This window comes from Myodes glareolus, chromosome X, assembly GCF_982192425.1.
Source record: "Myodes glareolus chromosome X, mMyoGla1.1, whole genome shotgun sequence".
Classification (NCBI taxonomy): domain Eukaryota; kingdom Metazoa; phylum Chordata; class Mammalia; order Rodentia; family Cricetidae; genus Myodes; species Myodes glareolus.
In genome coordinates this window covers 55112740-55128297 of record NC_142053.1, presented here as the reverse complement: position 1 = coordinate 55128297, position 15558 = coordinate 55112740, and the positions used below count along the sequence as shown (strand labels likewise).

The 15558-nt window shown below is 45.0% G+C and overlaps 1 protein-coding gene across 6 annotated transcripts in view; it reads right to left on the bottom strand.

Annotated features, from left to right (window-relative positions):
• The window catches only part of Trmt2b (tRNA methyltransferase 2B), an 89707-nt gene that overhangs the window by 16961 nt on the left and 57188 nt on the right, over nt 1–15558 (bottom strand). For 5 of the 6 annotated variants that reach the window (XM_085684535.2, XM_085684531.2, XM_085684537.2 and 2 more), the window contains one exon: nt 9138–9417. The exons of the other annotated variant lie outside the window; for it this stretch is intronic. In XM_085684535.2, coding sequence (XP_085540661.1) covers nt 9295–9417 — 123 coding nt within the window. In that variant the 3' untranslated portion in view covers nt 9138–9294. Of the gene's footprint in view, nt 1–9137; nt 9418–15558 lie in introns of those variants that run through there. 6 annotated transcript variants of the gene reach the window in all.

Genomic DNA, 15558 nt, shown 5'->3' with positions numbered 1-15558 from the left:
TGTAATGCTGCTATGAACAGAGTTGAGCAAATGTCCTTGTGATGTGACTGTGCATCCTCACAGAAGAGAAAGTGAGAAGTAGCCTTCAATGCATGGGCACAGAAGACCACTTCCTAAACATAACCCCAGTAGCACAGACACAGAGACAAACAATAAATAAATGGGACCTCCGGAAACTGAAAAGCTTCTGTAAAGCAAAGGACACAGTCAAAAAGACAAATGGAAAAAGATCTTCACCAACCCCCACCATCAGACAGAGGTCTGATCTCCAAACTATACAAAGAACTCAAGAAACTAGACATCAAAACACCAAATAATCTATTAAAAAGTGAGTACAGATCTAAACAGAGAATTCTCAACAGAGGAATCTCGAATGGCCAAAAGACACTTAAGGAAATGCTCAACATCCTTAGTCATCAGAGAAATGCAAATCAAAACAACTCTGATTTAATAAAATAATCTTATACCTGTCAGAATGGCCAAAATAAAAAACTCCAATGACAACTTATTCTGGAGAAGATGTGGAGTAAGTGAAACACCCCTCCATTGCTGGTGGGAATGTAAACTTGTACAGCCACTTTGGAAATCAGTATGGCAGTTTTTCAAAAAAAATGGGAATCAATCTACCTCAACAACTAGCAATACCACTCTTGAGAAAGTTTGTTTGTTTTTCAAGACAGGGTTTCTCTGGCCATCCTGGAACTCGCTCTGTAGACTAGACTGGCTTTGAACTTAGAAATCTGCCTGCCTCTACCTCCCAAGTGCTGGAATTAAAGGTGTGTGCCACCATTGTCTGTCTAGTTAAAACCAGTTTTTAAACTAAAGTCCAAGCTCATAGGGTTTATAAAGATGACTCAGTGGACAAGAGTACTTGGTGACTATGTTCATAGCAGCTTTATTCCTAATAGCCAGAACCTGGAAACAACCTAGATGCCCCTCAACCAAAGAATGGATAAAAAAATGTGGTACATTATATAATGGAGTATTACTTAGCTGTAAAAAAAATTGACTTCATGAAATTGGTAGGCAAATGGATGGAACTAGAAAAAAATATCATCCTAACTGAAGTAACCCAGACCCAGAAAGACAAACACAGTTTGTACCAGCTCATGAGTAGATATTAGATGTAAAACAGGATAACCAGGCTACAATCCACAATCCCAGAGAAGCTAGGTACTAAGGAGGGCCTAAGAGAGACATACAAGGATCCCTCTGGGAAAGGGAAATAGATATGATCTCCTGGATAAACTGGCTGGGGGGGGAGGGAGAGGGGATGAAAGCATGAGAGAACGTGATGGTTGTACTGTGGGAGAGACAGAGAGGGAGAACAATCAAAGAGGGAGCCATTTGGGGGTTAGGGAGAAACCTGGTGCTAGGGAAATTCCCAAGGATCCACAAGGATGACTCCCAGCTAAGACTCCTAGCTATAGAGGAGAAGATGCCTGAATTGACCTCCTGTAACCAGATTGGTGACTACCTTAGCCGTCATCATAGACCCTTATCTAGTAACTGATGGAAGAAGATCCACAGCCAAGCAATGAGCTAAGATCTGGGAGATCTGAGAGGGAGGAAGGATTATATGAGCAAGTGGGGAGGTCAAGATCATGATTGAGAAACTCACAGAGACAGCTAACCCAAGCTTTAGGGACCTCACAGACTCTGGACTGACAGCCGGGGTGCCTGCATAGGACCGAACTAGGCCTTCTGCATGGAGGTGACAATTTTGAGGCTTGGTCTGTTTGTGGGGTCCCTGGCAGTGGGACTAGGCCTATCTATCCCTAATGCATGGGTTGGCTCTTTGGAGCTCATTTCCTATGGTGAGATGCCTTGCTCAGCCTTGATGTGGGGGGAGAGGGGCCAGGTGGGGAGGGTGCACTTGGTCTTGCCTCAAAGTGATGTGTCAGATTTTGTTGACTCGTCCTTACCCTTTCTGAAGAGTGGATGGGGGATTGGGTGGGGGGAGAGGTAGGAGGAGCAGGAGGAGGAGAGGGGCAGGGAACTGTGGTTGGTATGGAAAATAAATAAAACATTTAAAATAAAAAATAAAAGAGTATTTGATGGGCAAGCATGGAGACCTGAGTTTAGATTCCAGCACCCCTTTTTAAAAAAAAGCAGGCCATAACCATGCATGCACCTGTAATCCCCGAACATTAAGGAGCTGACAGACGGACTGCTGAGACTTGACAGTCGCTTGTAGCTTCAGTGAGAGACAGTCTCAAGAGTAATACAGAGCAGGTCTCCAGACACCTTCTGGCATCAGTGTGTATGAACACCCCTGCTACACACACTTGAATGTGTACCACAGATAAATACACCATACTCACACATATACATACATGCCCACACACACAAATAAAATCAAATCCAGTTTCATAATCTACGCCCTTAACTCTACCCTAGACTGCTCTGCTAAGCAGTATAAAACCAATCAACCCATTGTTTGACAGATAGAAACTTGTCTTAAAACCCTGCCCAAAAGAGGTTTCTCTTCCTCCTCTTTTTACCTTCTTCTTTCTCTTCTTTTGTCTCTCTGTGTAGCGTTGGCTGTCCTGGAACTCTCTATGTAGACCATGCTGGCCTCAAACTCAAATATCCACCTGGCTCTGCCTTCTAGAGTGCTGGGATTAAAGGTGCCTGCCACTACGAGCAGCACCAAGGCTGCTTTATTATATCCAAAGGACCCATTTGAAATGCTTTATGGGTCTTTGCTATGCTTGTAAGCTCAGCTTATTAGTTGTGTTACTGGAAAGAACCTTATAGAAGTTCTCGTCAAACTCATATTATACAGATGTCCAACATAATATGGCTGGATACTAGCAGCAATGCTCCCAAAATCTGCATCTTCTGTGTGTCCAAATCTGCATCCTCCCTGGGCCATCTTAATCGTCTCAGTCTATCAACTTTCCTTTGCCTGTTTGAGAATTCTGCCATCTAACAGTCTCAGCCTGGCAAGCAGCAAATGCCTCTATCGAAGACATTTTAGGCCTCAGGCTGCACAGTGGTAAAGTGCCTGCCTAGAATGCACAAGGCAACAGGCTTGATGCTCAGCACAAAAGACAGAAGACTGATTCAGCAAACTACATTTCAGTTTGTTTTTTATGGGTTTTTTTTTTGAGACAGGGCTTCTCTGCATAGACAAGGTCACCCTTGAACTAGCTCTGTAGACCAGGGTGGCCTCGAACTCAAGGGATCCATCTGCATCTGACTCCTGATTACTGGGATTAAAGGTATGTCTCAGTCAATAAAACCATTTTTGTATTTTTGTGGGATTTTTTGAGAGAATCAATAATCTACACACATTTTTCTTCATGACATGTGTCTATTAGACAGGAATATTTTCTTAGCCAACAGAGAAAGGGTATAGGAAGTAGTGTAATGATCTGTTCTGTCTCTTTAAGAGACAAGCCACACCCACTCTCCCTCCCCCCACTCCCACCCCCCACTGAGACAGGCTGATCTTCAGCTTCCAGCCTGACTTCCTTCTCTTTTTCCATCTGCCTCTCCCCACTTGTGTCTCTCCCTTTTCTCCCTCTCTCTCTCTCCTCGCTCTCTTTCTCTCTGCTTCTCTGCTCTTCTCTTTCTCCCCTTCCCCCTCCATAACCCACTGAATAAATATCCAACCTCACTCTGCATGGCATGCCTATCCATGTCTCTGTCTCTTGCTTGCCGCGTGTCTCCTTGCCCTGGACCAGCCACCAATTTGGGGACCTGCAGCCATCCCTACCTGGGACTGACTGCTTTCAGGGCCCGCTGCCACCCCCTTGGGGACCTGCAGTGTTTCTGCTGCCTGCCACCGCTGGGGATCCTGCAGCATTTTTAATAATCCATTTCAAGTAGGCCTATGAATATGAGCAAGATAGAGAATTAAGGTTAATCACCTGCTTACAGAACTGAACTTCAACTGAGGATGAAGCATAGTGGGCAGAGTGCTTGCCTAGTACTTCGAACCCTGGGTTCTCTCCCAGTGCCATATAAATGGGTTATGGTAGTATACACCTATAATGCCAACATCCAGGAGGTAGAGGCAGGTGGATCCACCATACAGCAAATCCAAGGTTATCCCAGGATACAAGAGACCCTTTCCAAAAATGAAAACAAATCCGGAATTACAGTACATTGTCACACTCCCCTTTGTGCAGCGGATGTGTGTCTGAGTGACAAGAACTTTTTTCTAAATCAAAGCTAAAGTTGGGTGGTTTTTTACATTTATTTTGTGTGCATATGTGTATACGGACACTGGTCTTGAACTCATGACCCTCTTTCATACTGGAGTTACAGGCCCATACCATTTCATGCAGGTTTTGTTGAGCAATTTTTTTTGCAATAGACTTTTCCTTTATTTGTTTGTTTTTACATTTCTTTCCTTTTATAAATGTATATGGAAGTCACTTGCAGAAGTCAGTTCCCTCCTTTAACTATGTGGGTTCTGGAGATTAAATTCAAGCTGCCAAGCTTAGCAGCAAATGCTTTTACCTGCTGAGCCATCTCACTGTGAAGGGCTCTAGCAGGCCTGAGCACAGCAAACATGGCCATGGTAAACCTTGCCCTTCCCCCTTCCCTCCTACTTGCTAAACCTAGATAAAAGCCCTGAAGCTAACCACCAAGGTCTATTCCCTTATTTGGCAACTTCCTCCTCCAGAAGCTGGACCATCAAGGTCCAGCTATCAAAGTACTAAAGTTCAATAATCAAAAGCCCCCTTTTGGCTACCCTAATTAACATGCCCAATTAAAACAACCCAACTCATCCTAAAGGGGGGGACTCCCTTTTTCCCTTTATAAACTATCATTTGCCTGTGGGTCACATCTGCCTCCTCTCAATCCAGACACAGGCCTTTGTCCCTCCAGGGCAAATATCCCTTTCCCTCCCTCCTCCCTTGTCCTGTCTTTGTCTCTTATTCCCTGCTCTTTGTCCCTCTGCAGCAAATAAATCTCCTTTGTTCTGAGGGCTCGGTCTCAGGTATCCTGTGCTGATTCTGGTCCTTTCCCACTAGCCCTCTAGAAATAATTCATCAGTCACAAAAGTCTTAAAGAGTAGCAATATGTGTGTGTGTGTGTGTGTGTGTGTGTGTGTAGGTTTATATGTATGTGTGTATGTATGTATGCATGGATGTATTAGAGTGGAGCTTATTTCTGTTTCTACAGGCTGTTAATGCATTTCTCCAACCCCATTATCAAGCTAGATGACTTGGTAACTTCCAGTGGAGTCAGAAATAACAGTAACTGCCCCACCAAAGAGAAATAACAACAACCCTTCTGCCAAGCCACTTTGAAATCCATATAAAATGTTTATCACACTGCCCAGCACACCTTAAGCAGCTCATTAAAGGCTGACTATACTATTTAGGGGACAAGTTTGGCTATATCATTAGCATTCAAGGCTTTGCTTTAGGATGTGTCTCCTTTCTCACAAGGAACAACCTAAAGGCAGGTATCTTTGATCTAAAAGGATAAAGAGCGAGGGAGCTTAAAGAAGCCATGGTAATCAGCATCACTGTAATGGATTGGACAGATCATTACAATCACTGCCTCCCACATTCTCTTCTTTGAGAATCTGAAAGGAGTGGATCAGCGGGGCAGCCCAAGCACAAAGAAAAGAATACTTTTCTGAATCAAGAGTGCAAATTTTATTCAAGGCAAATGGTTGCCTTGGAGTTCCTCCTTATTTATCAACATCCTGGCCTTCCTCCAGGACTTTTAGAGCCGCGACTCCGTGTGTTTGCTACTTTTCTCCCGTGCTGTGACAAAATACCTGAGCAAAAGCAGCTCGAGGAAATGTTTATTTTACTTCCCAGTTTGAGGGGAAATAAAGTCCATTGTGAAGGGAGAGAGAGGCACATTATCTCGAGTGGCCCTAGCTGTGGCAACAGAGCATATGGCAATGGCGACACTGCATTCAGAGTCAGGGAGCAGAAAGAAAGGCTGGCGCTCAGTTCACTCTCACACCCCTCCCCCCTTCCAGTCCAGGACCATCCCACTCCACTGTGGTGCTGCGGCACACACCCAGGGTGTCTTCCTTCTGTGGAAACATCCTCATAGACATCTGGAGGCGTTTCCATGGAGATTCTAAATCTGTCAAGTTGACAATGATGATTAACTGTCACATCCTGTCAGAGATACTTTAAGCACATGCTTAGCCTTGGCAATTCAAACACCACATAGCTCAGGTACTTACCTATTAGTTCTTTCAAGTCAAATCTTCACTTTGGGACTACAGAATATACTGTGGCTAGGTACAGGCATCCCGTTGCTCTGAATGGTTTCCAATTCCTGCACTCTCATCCCCACAAATTATGCATGTGTTCCTTGATCCCCAGCATGAAACTGGGCATGACTGTGTATGCCTATAATCCTAGCACTCTGGAGGTAAGGATCAGGGCAAGTTCGATACCAGCCTGGGCTACATGAGCCCCTGTCTGAAAAAAATGAAAAAGAACAAGGAAAGAACAGTGTTAATTTGTGGCAAAATAACCCATCACTTCTTTTCAAGACAGTTGCTGCTGGAATGGCGTAATAATGAGATGTACCAAATATCACTTTCTCTCAGGAGAATCCTGCATGCCAACTATTGTCCTTGTCCAGAAGATGACAGTGGCCACAGCTAGATAAGGAGGCAAACCCCAGTTTACTGTTTTCTTATCCAATCCTATAAACCCTTTATCTTTATCAGCAGACCAAATATTGGGGTTTCTGCCAGGAAGAGGTTTGAAAAAAGAAAGGTATCACTCAACATTTTGGTACCTGGAACCCAAACTTCAGCCCATTACATTTTCACAAATGCACCTAGGGTTATGGTCACGGCATCCCTGAGCTCCGTCTTATTCCTTCAGCTATAACAACCTGTCCCTTGCTCCTTCAGACACTTCACTCACTTCAAGCTCTGTGGGGGACACCAGTGCCACTGTGATGCCCGGCAAGGGAGGAAGCAGCAGACATTTCTTGCTGTTGTTATGTTAGCATTAGATCTGGGTCAGGGTTTGCGGAAGTTGGGGGATTATACTCCTGCCTCTGCACCCAGGAGGAGTCCAACTCAGGTCCAGGAAGCCTGGGGAGGCTCTGCTGTGGAGTGGTAGGCAGAGCAATGTTAACAAAGCAGACTGAGCTGTGTGCTGGTGAGTCAAGAATGCCATGGGATCCCACGCTCACACCAGTTGCCACTTCCAGGAACTAAAATAAGCCTCTCCTGCTAAGAGACAGCAGGCTTTTGGGTCTGCTCACAAAAGTAAGCCCAGTTCAATGTTAGACAGCCATTAAGCACACCATTATGCGCACTGCGGGGATGGAAATCAGAATGTGAAATGATGTTAAGGGAAAACAAGACAACGGAGAGAGAGTACTGACTGCAACTACGTAAAGCACACACGTAAGAGCGCATCTCTAAAGCGCTTCAGAAAGGAAGGAGCACTACAATTCTGTGAGAGTCAGCAGCTCCCACAACAGGTTTTCCTTACTGTTTTCTTGGAGACAGTTTCACTGTTTAGTCCAGACTGGCCTAGAACTTATCCTTCTGTCTCTAGCTGTGATAAAGTGCATGCTAGGTTTCCATACATTTGGGGGAAAAGGAATGTCCTGGCTAGTTTTATGTCAACTTGACACAAGCTAAAGTCATCTGGGAGGAGGGACCTCAATTTAGAAAATGCCTCCCTAAGATTGGGTTGTAGGTAATCCTGCAGGGCATTTTCTTAAATTAGTGATTGATGTGGAAGGGCCCAGCACACTGAGTGGGGCCACCCCTGGGGTTATGGTACTAGGCTCTATAAGAAAGCAGACTGTGCAAACCATGAGGAACAAGGCAGTAAGCAGCACCCCTCCATGGTCTCTGCATCAGCTCCTGCCTCTAGGTTCCTGCCCTGCTTGAGTTTCTGTCCTGACTTCCTTCAATGATGAACAACAATGTGGAAGTATAAGTCGAATAAACCCTTTCCTCTCCAAGTTGCTTTTGGTAACGGTGTTTTATTGCAGTAATAGAAGCCCTAAGTGAGATATGGGGTCTCATTTTATCCCAGGCTTGCCTCAGATTCTCTATGCTGACAAGGATAACCTTGAACTTTTAACTCTCCTGTCTCTGTTTCCCAAGTGCTGGGATTAATGGCAGGTACCACCATGTAACATAAGGGCTGGCTTGTTGGGGTTTCTGTCCCTCCCAGTACCCCAACAGCTGGCAAGCAACAAAGAAAATCACACACAAGACTCCATAAGGTTATAAACTGATTGGCCCATTAGGTCAGGCTTCTTATTAACTCTTATAACTTATATTAACCCATTATTCTCATCTATGTTAGCCATAATGGCTCCGTACCTTTCTCAGCTGGGCAAGTTACATGCTGCCTCTTCAGTGGTCTGCGCAGGAGTGGAGGGAGCGTCCTGTTTTCCCAGAATACTCCCAGTCTCTTTGCTCCACCCCTACTTCCTGTCTGGCTTTTCCGCCTATATTGCCTGCCTGGCCAATCAGCGTTTTATTAAAATATGATTGACAGAATACAGACAATTCTCCCACATCACCACCACATCTGGCTTACGGCAATGGAACAAAAGGCTTCCTGTATGCTAGACAGGCACTCTCTACCAACAGGGCTACACCCAGCCTAATGTTTGTTTTTAAGAAAATTTTCATCCTCATTGTATGAGGTCCAGATACACCTGCTCTTTAGCTCCTACAGCAGCAAACTCCGAATACAACGTGATTCAGGGTTTAGAGAACTGAATGCCACAGGGGAGAAATCTGTTTTGAACCCTAAGCCAATCAAACAATCCCAACATAAGAATTTACAGACATATGGATCTCTGTGAAGTCCAGCTACGGTGTTTTTAATGCACTCACTTATTCTGAAAGGAAGGAAAGTACACTCCCCTTTTTAGCGTACACTGCCAGCAGGCCCTGATTTGTAAGCCACTGCTAGCTACAAAGCTCTCCATCTTGTTACCTTGTCATGGGCAGCACTCAGAATTGCTCAGCCTTATCCACCACACATCTGGGTATCAAACTGAGTACATTTCTCTCCGGAGACTCTGCTTCCGTACCTGTACAGACTTTGTTTCTCTGGGACTGGCTTTGTTTATTAAATTGGAGTGGTTTTTTTTTTTGGAGGGGTGCGGCGCGCATCCTGACCAGCAGGAATGAACGCCACTAAAAACGAGAATTCCTTCCCTGGTCACGTCTTTATTCGGAGCATTCCCTTGAGGAAAATTGGGGAAGGGAAGATAGAGCAGGGACAAGAGAAAGCTTAGAGAGAGGAAGTAGAGTCCCGAGGCAGCTGCTTTTAAACGGTGGAGAGGCTTGAGCGCTGTCCTGATTGGTTAATGCCATTCTGCTGGTCTGAGCATGTGAAAGCAAGGGTGCAGGCAAGGGTGCTCAGCCCCACGCGGCCAAGCCAGGTATACCTCCAAACTGCAGGACCACTTGTGCCTCCAGGTGGCTCCCTACAGAGGGGGTATAGATTAAGATGGAGTTAGGCTATGTAGTCCAGGTTGGCCCTGAACTTATGATCCTCCTCTTTTAGTCCCTCCAGTGCTGGGGTAGCAGGTGTGTGCCACCACAGCCGGCTGCCTAAGCTCTCATTTCTTCTGTTAACTTCGTACACTGAACTCGATTTTAGATCTACTGGGGTTGTAAATATAGTACAAAGAGTGTATACAGACCTTTCGATCCTGACTGTCCCAATGGTAATCCAGTACACTCATCAAAACTACCAATTATTTGGCTTTCACCAGCCTTTTCCACTAATGCCTCTTTTCCACTCAGTATCTAATCAGGATCGTATACAAGTTTTCTCTCTGGGGGGGGGGGGTTAAAAAAGGGCAAACTCACAGGTGTTGGGAAAAATTTATAGTGCTGAACTCTTGAGCCCAAAAGGGAATGCCATCGTATCCGTACCAAAGTCCTGAATCCAAGACACCTCGTCAGGGTTAGTGTCAAAACTGCATGTCTTACATGAGCACTTCTTACAATCAGACAAAGGGATCTGACAAGCGGGTTATTTTTAGCAAGTAATATCATGAAGGTGACAAGTCGAGAGGGACGGCCTTCCCTGTCTCTTTTCTCTGCTTCATTTCTCCCCAAACTGTATTGTAAATTTTCACTAGAGACTATAAGATTTAAGTATAACATAAACACTGAGAAACAAACACCCACACCCATGGGGAAGGGACTCTGCAATGTGTGGTTTTGCTTGCTGAAATTAAGTACCAGCTTTCAGTGGTTTAAGTTAATGATTCCTCAGCTTTACGGTGGTGCAAATGATACACATTTGGCAGAAATAGATTTTGGATTTTGAGTTCAGGTCTTTTCCTGGACCAGAGATATGGAGTCCCATGTGCTCTGGTGATGCTGGGCACCTTCCAGTCACCCATGCCATCACACCAGTAAATAGCTGCTACTCTACTGTGTACCATGGCTACTGAGTCAGCGCTGGGAGGTAGGGTGGATTAAATGCAGTTTCAGCTCATGATAGGTGATAGAGATATGACATCTGTGTATGCCACTATTATCCCTATTCTAGAGGAACAGGGACAGGAAACAGAGTGGAAGAGGTCAAGTAAGTTGTCCAAAGTCACAGAGCATGTCAATGGTAGGCAGGAGTCAAGCCCAGGTCAGCCTTAAAAAAGTTGCTCCTTTTAGCCAGCATGTCAAACTACCCCTTAAGTTCCCGCCACTGTTCAGACTGCTGGATGTTAGGGGTGCAATACTCAATTCTTAAAGCCCAGTGGGAGGAGACACCTAAGCAACTGAGTATAATACAGCCCCCTCTTACTCTCAAATATTCCTTGGCTTCATTACAACCAAAGATAATTAGGCTGGGCAGTGGTGGCGCACACCTTTAAATTGCAGCACTCTGAGGCAGAAGCAGGAGGATCACTGAAAGTTCAAGACCAGCCTGTTCTCCACAGCTAGTTTCAAGCTAGCCAGGGTTATATAGCAAAACCCTATCTCGAAAATTCCCAAAACACACTGTTTAAACTAACACCTTGAAATATTACATTTTTTTCAGGTCTTCAGACTAAGAACCTCTGCCCTCTAAATACTTTGAGGCTAGTAGTTATGAATGGACATTTTTTTAAAAAAAATCTGTGTATGAATGTTTTGCCTGCACGTAAGCATGTGTATCACGGGCATACCTGGTGCCCACAGAGGTCAAAAAAAAAAGGGGCCAAATACTCTGGAAGTAGAGTTACAGATGGTTGTGAGCCATCGTGTGATACTCGGAGCTGAACCCGGGTTCTTTGCAAAAGTAACAAGTGCTCTTAACCGCTGAGCCATCTATCTCTCCCACCCACAAATGGGCTTGGGACTATTTACAATATATCCCCCCCCCACATTGTGAGGCTTGTAGGCAGATGTGGATAAAGTCATCCAGCTGGGTTCCTCTGAGGAAAATGAAAAAAACAATGTGGAAATCTATATGTTAGTGGAATAGAAGCTGCTGAGGGGAAATGTGTGATGTCTCAGAAATAATAGCTATGCTCCACTCTAAGTGTCCTCCTGAATTTGTACTAATTGGCAGATTCTAAGAGAGCTGCCAGTGGTTCACGACTACACTTTGTGGGCCAGCCATTCTGAATTATGTTCCTAAGAAAAATGACTAATGATCCTAGGAGTTATAAATTTTAATTTGATCTTAAGGGTACAGGGTTAGAAGACTTAAATCTCAGCAAATGGCAATCATTCTCTGCTCCCGCCGGAAGACAGTCAACCTCATCAAACACTCTTAATCCCATGGTCCTCAGTGCTGGACATTCTCTGTAACCTTCAGTGTCTGTGTGGTCCCTCCAGAGACTATGACAATTTAATTAGTCAGGGTGGGGTCTAAGCCTTGGAAGTTTGAAAAAAAATCACTGGAGGCATTTAAGGCACAAACAAGATTGGGAACTGTTGCCTCAACCAGAGGATAGTAATTGTGACTGCCCATCAGAATCACTTCAGGGATCTTTTAAAAATTCATATACTGGGTTGGAGAGATGGCTCAATTGTTAAGTATTAGGTTCACAAACAAAATGTCAAAAAATTCAGATATTTGGACCATAGCCTACACCAACTAGGTCAGAATGACCACCTCAAGTTCTATGAGCTATATTGAGATCTGGCCATTAGGTCTTACTCTAAGTGACTCCTTACTGTATTGAACAGGGGCTTTTCGAGCTGCGCACTGCCCTAGGAGACACTATATATTCGAGACAGGGTTTCTTTGTGCATAGCCTTGGCTGTCCTGGAACTCAATCTGTAGACCAGGCTGGCCTTGAACTCACAGAAATTCACCTGTCTCTGCCTCCTGAGTATTGGGAATAAAGGCATGCACCACCACTCTGTGAGTCCTCTGTGAGTTTGAGGCCAGTCTGGTCTACAGAGCAAGTTCCAGGACAGCCAGAGGTATAAAGAGAGACCCTGTCTCCAAAAACCAAAACAAAAGAACAACAAAGTTACCAAGTACACTAGACTAAGGGTGTACCTCCATCACTAGGCCCCCACAAAGTGATGGACACCTAACACTGTGATGGCATGGCCCCATACCCACCTATCATCTGATACCTGGCATGTCCATGGCAAAGACCAATGATTCCCTGACTTGGCTTGGCCCCTTACTGTTGAGGAAGCCTATTCAACTGCCTACCCATCCACATATTTGGCCATCTGGGCCCAACCGTACCCCACCATTTCTGGCTCTCCACCCAGTCTGCCTTTCAACCTCACAGTTGAACACTAGTTTTGCTCCGGCGCTTGAGCAGCTGCCTCCCAGCACTGCTTGGTTCATTGTCTTGTCAGCACAGACGTTGTCTGAGCCCACTGCTGAGACCTCTCGAACTCTGCGGCAGTCTCTCTAACTTGCATTCATTCTGTAACCCATACACGTACGCGGAGATATATGGATGGATCTGTGTGCTGTATGCCATGATAGTTGGAAAGATTGGAATAAACGAACTTGCATTCATCTCACCCAGGCTTCCAAGGTAGCTAGGTTTTGTGACAAATTGTCATTAAAACTGCTAAGCCTTGTGGATTTATTCAATAAATTCTGATGCTGTGGAATGGCACAAACATGTTCCTCTACATTTCTAGTGACAGCAAACTAGAAGGCTTTTAAAAGCATCACAGAAGGGCCATCAAAATGGCTCAGTGGGTAAAGGTGCTTGCTGCCAAGCCCGACAACCCGAGTTCTACCCCAGGATCCACATGGTGGAAGGAGAGAATTGACTTCTCCAAGTTGCCCTCTGATTGCCACATGCAAGGTGTGGCATGAGCACACACATGTGATTACAATGTACAGACGAGTCCGGGAAAAACCGTGGGAACTAAAACTCCAGAAGAGACATAAGAGCAATGGCAAAAGCAGAGTGGTGGTTCGCACCTGCAACCCCGGCACCAGAGGAGCTGAGGCAGGAGGACACTAACCAGGACGAGAGAGCAAGACCCTGTGGCTGTAGGAAGTCTTTCAGCCAGTGGTTACCCGCCCACTGGGGCATGGCCTCTTATACTATGTGTGCCACTGTAGAGCATGCATCTGGCCTCTTTTCCGGCTGCGGGATTCGGTTTCTGATCTCCGTTTCAGCAGAGGATTCTGATTTGTGAGTCTACCCCTAAATAAATAACTGTCTATTTTTCAATTCTGAGCTAGTGTGGGATTTCTTTTAAGTGTCCTTCCACACCCTGTCTCCCCAACAACAACCAAAAGAAAATGAGCCATTGCAAAATTGGCACTTTAATTTTTAAAACAGACCTCTTTCATTACATGCATTCATGTATTCAGGAGGTGCACATGGGGAGCTCAGAGAACAGCCCGCTAGAGTCAGTGCTTTCATTCCACCATGTGGATCCTGGGAATTGAACTCATTGCCTTGGCAGCAAGTGCCTTTATCTGCTGAGCTATCTTGCCTGACTTCAGCAACTTTAAAATGAGATTAATGAGAAGCAGCCAGTTCTGAAAGACAGGGAGAAGCCCGAGGATAAATACTTAAAACAACTGTCCTACTTTAAGATGAAGGTGGCCTCACTTTCTCCACGAGCGTATGAGGGTTGATTTTATGACTCATCTAGAATTACCAGCGGCTGATGGTATGAAACCCCATTTCTCCCATACCCACTGCCCTCGTCTGTTTTCTACTGCTGAGATAAAGGCCAGGACCAGAAGGAACTTGGGGAGGAGTTTATTTTAGCTTACAGATGGAGGAAGCCAAAGGAGACCCTGAAGCAGAGACCGCCAAGGAGTACTGCTTCCTGCCTTGCTCTCGTGCCTTGCCCACTTTGCTTTCTTATACAACCTAGGACCACCTGCAGGGATGACACCACCCATAGTGGGCTGAGATGCCCACAATAATCATCAATCAAGAAAATGCCCCAGAGACACACCCACAGATCAGTTTGAGGAATGATAGCTTTTCCAGTGGAGCCCTCTTCCCACAATAACTCTACTTTGTGTCAAGCTGACAAAACAAACAAACAAAAACAACAGCAAATCTTACCAGCACACCCACCAAAACAATTACGGAAGACATGCAAAACTAAACGCTTTATGGGGACCCAGAGCGCTATCCAGAGGTCCTGCCTGGGTCTAGTGAGGAAGAAGATCTGCGACCTGATGTGCACTTTTATTCAACACATCAACACCGTCTTGGAGACAAAAACCTAAGACAAGGATTCCCACCACACCCATACACGTGTGAGAATTGTCTGGGAAGCTTTGAAAATAGTGGTGCGGAGGCCACACCTATAACGAACGCCACAGAACGATCTGAAGATATTATGTTCAAAAGCCTGTTTCAAGAGGTTTCCAGGGGCTAGTGAGATGGCTCAGAGGGTAACGGTGTTTGCCACCAACCTTGATGATCTGAGTTCCATCCCTGGTATCTACACAGTGGAAGGAGAAAAAGAACTTCCCCAAGTTGTCCTCTGACCTCCACACTCATGTACACACATACAAACATACAAACGAATGTCACGAAAGGTCCTTCGGTGACTTGTGTGCAACCAAGGCTGAAAGTTAGGGGTTCTGTAACTCGAGTGTGCATCAGCCATCACCAGCAAGTGATGGTAAAGCACAGATGTCTGGATGCAAGCCCCAGAGGACCTAATTCAGCTGAATGAAGTCTAAAAGGCTATGCTTCTAAATGGCTCAAGTGACGCCAAAGCTGCTAGTCCAAAGAACACACTGGGAAAGTCAAGCCCCATCTAGAGTACTGGCCATCAGCTTTGGAATCACATTAGAAACACAAAATGTATGGAGGGTACATGTTAAGAATATTAACAACTGATGTCCCAAACCAGGGAAATTGATAAAGGATACACAACTGAAGGTTTTTAACCATAAATAAAAATACTTTTAAAGTTTGCAGGCAAGTGAGTGTTAGGCAGATTAAGCCAGTCTTGGAAAGACAAATACCATGTTTTCTCTCATATGTGATTCATAGAGTTTAAATATATATACAATTAGATATGACCTAAAAGTATCATCGAGAACTGTTTTGGTTGATGAAAAGAAAAAGAAACTAACATGAATGGAGTGGGGAGGTTTTGCAGGGGGAAGAGATGGCCAGTATATAAATGTATTTTTAAATGAAGATGTCCTTATGTAA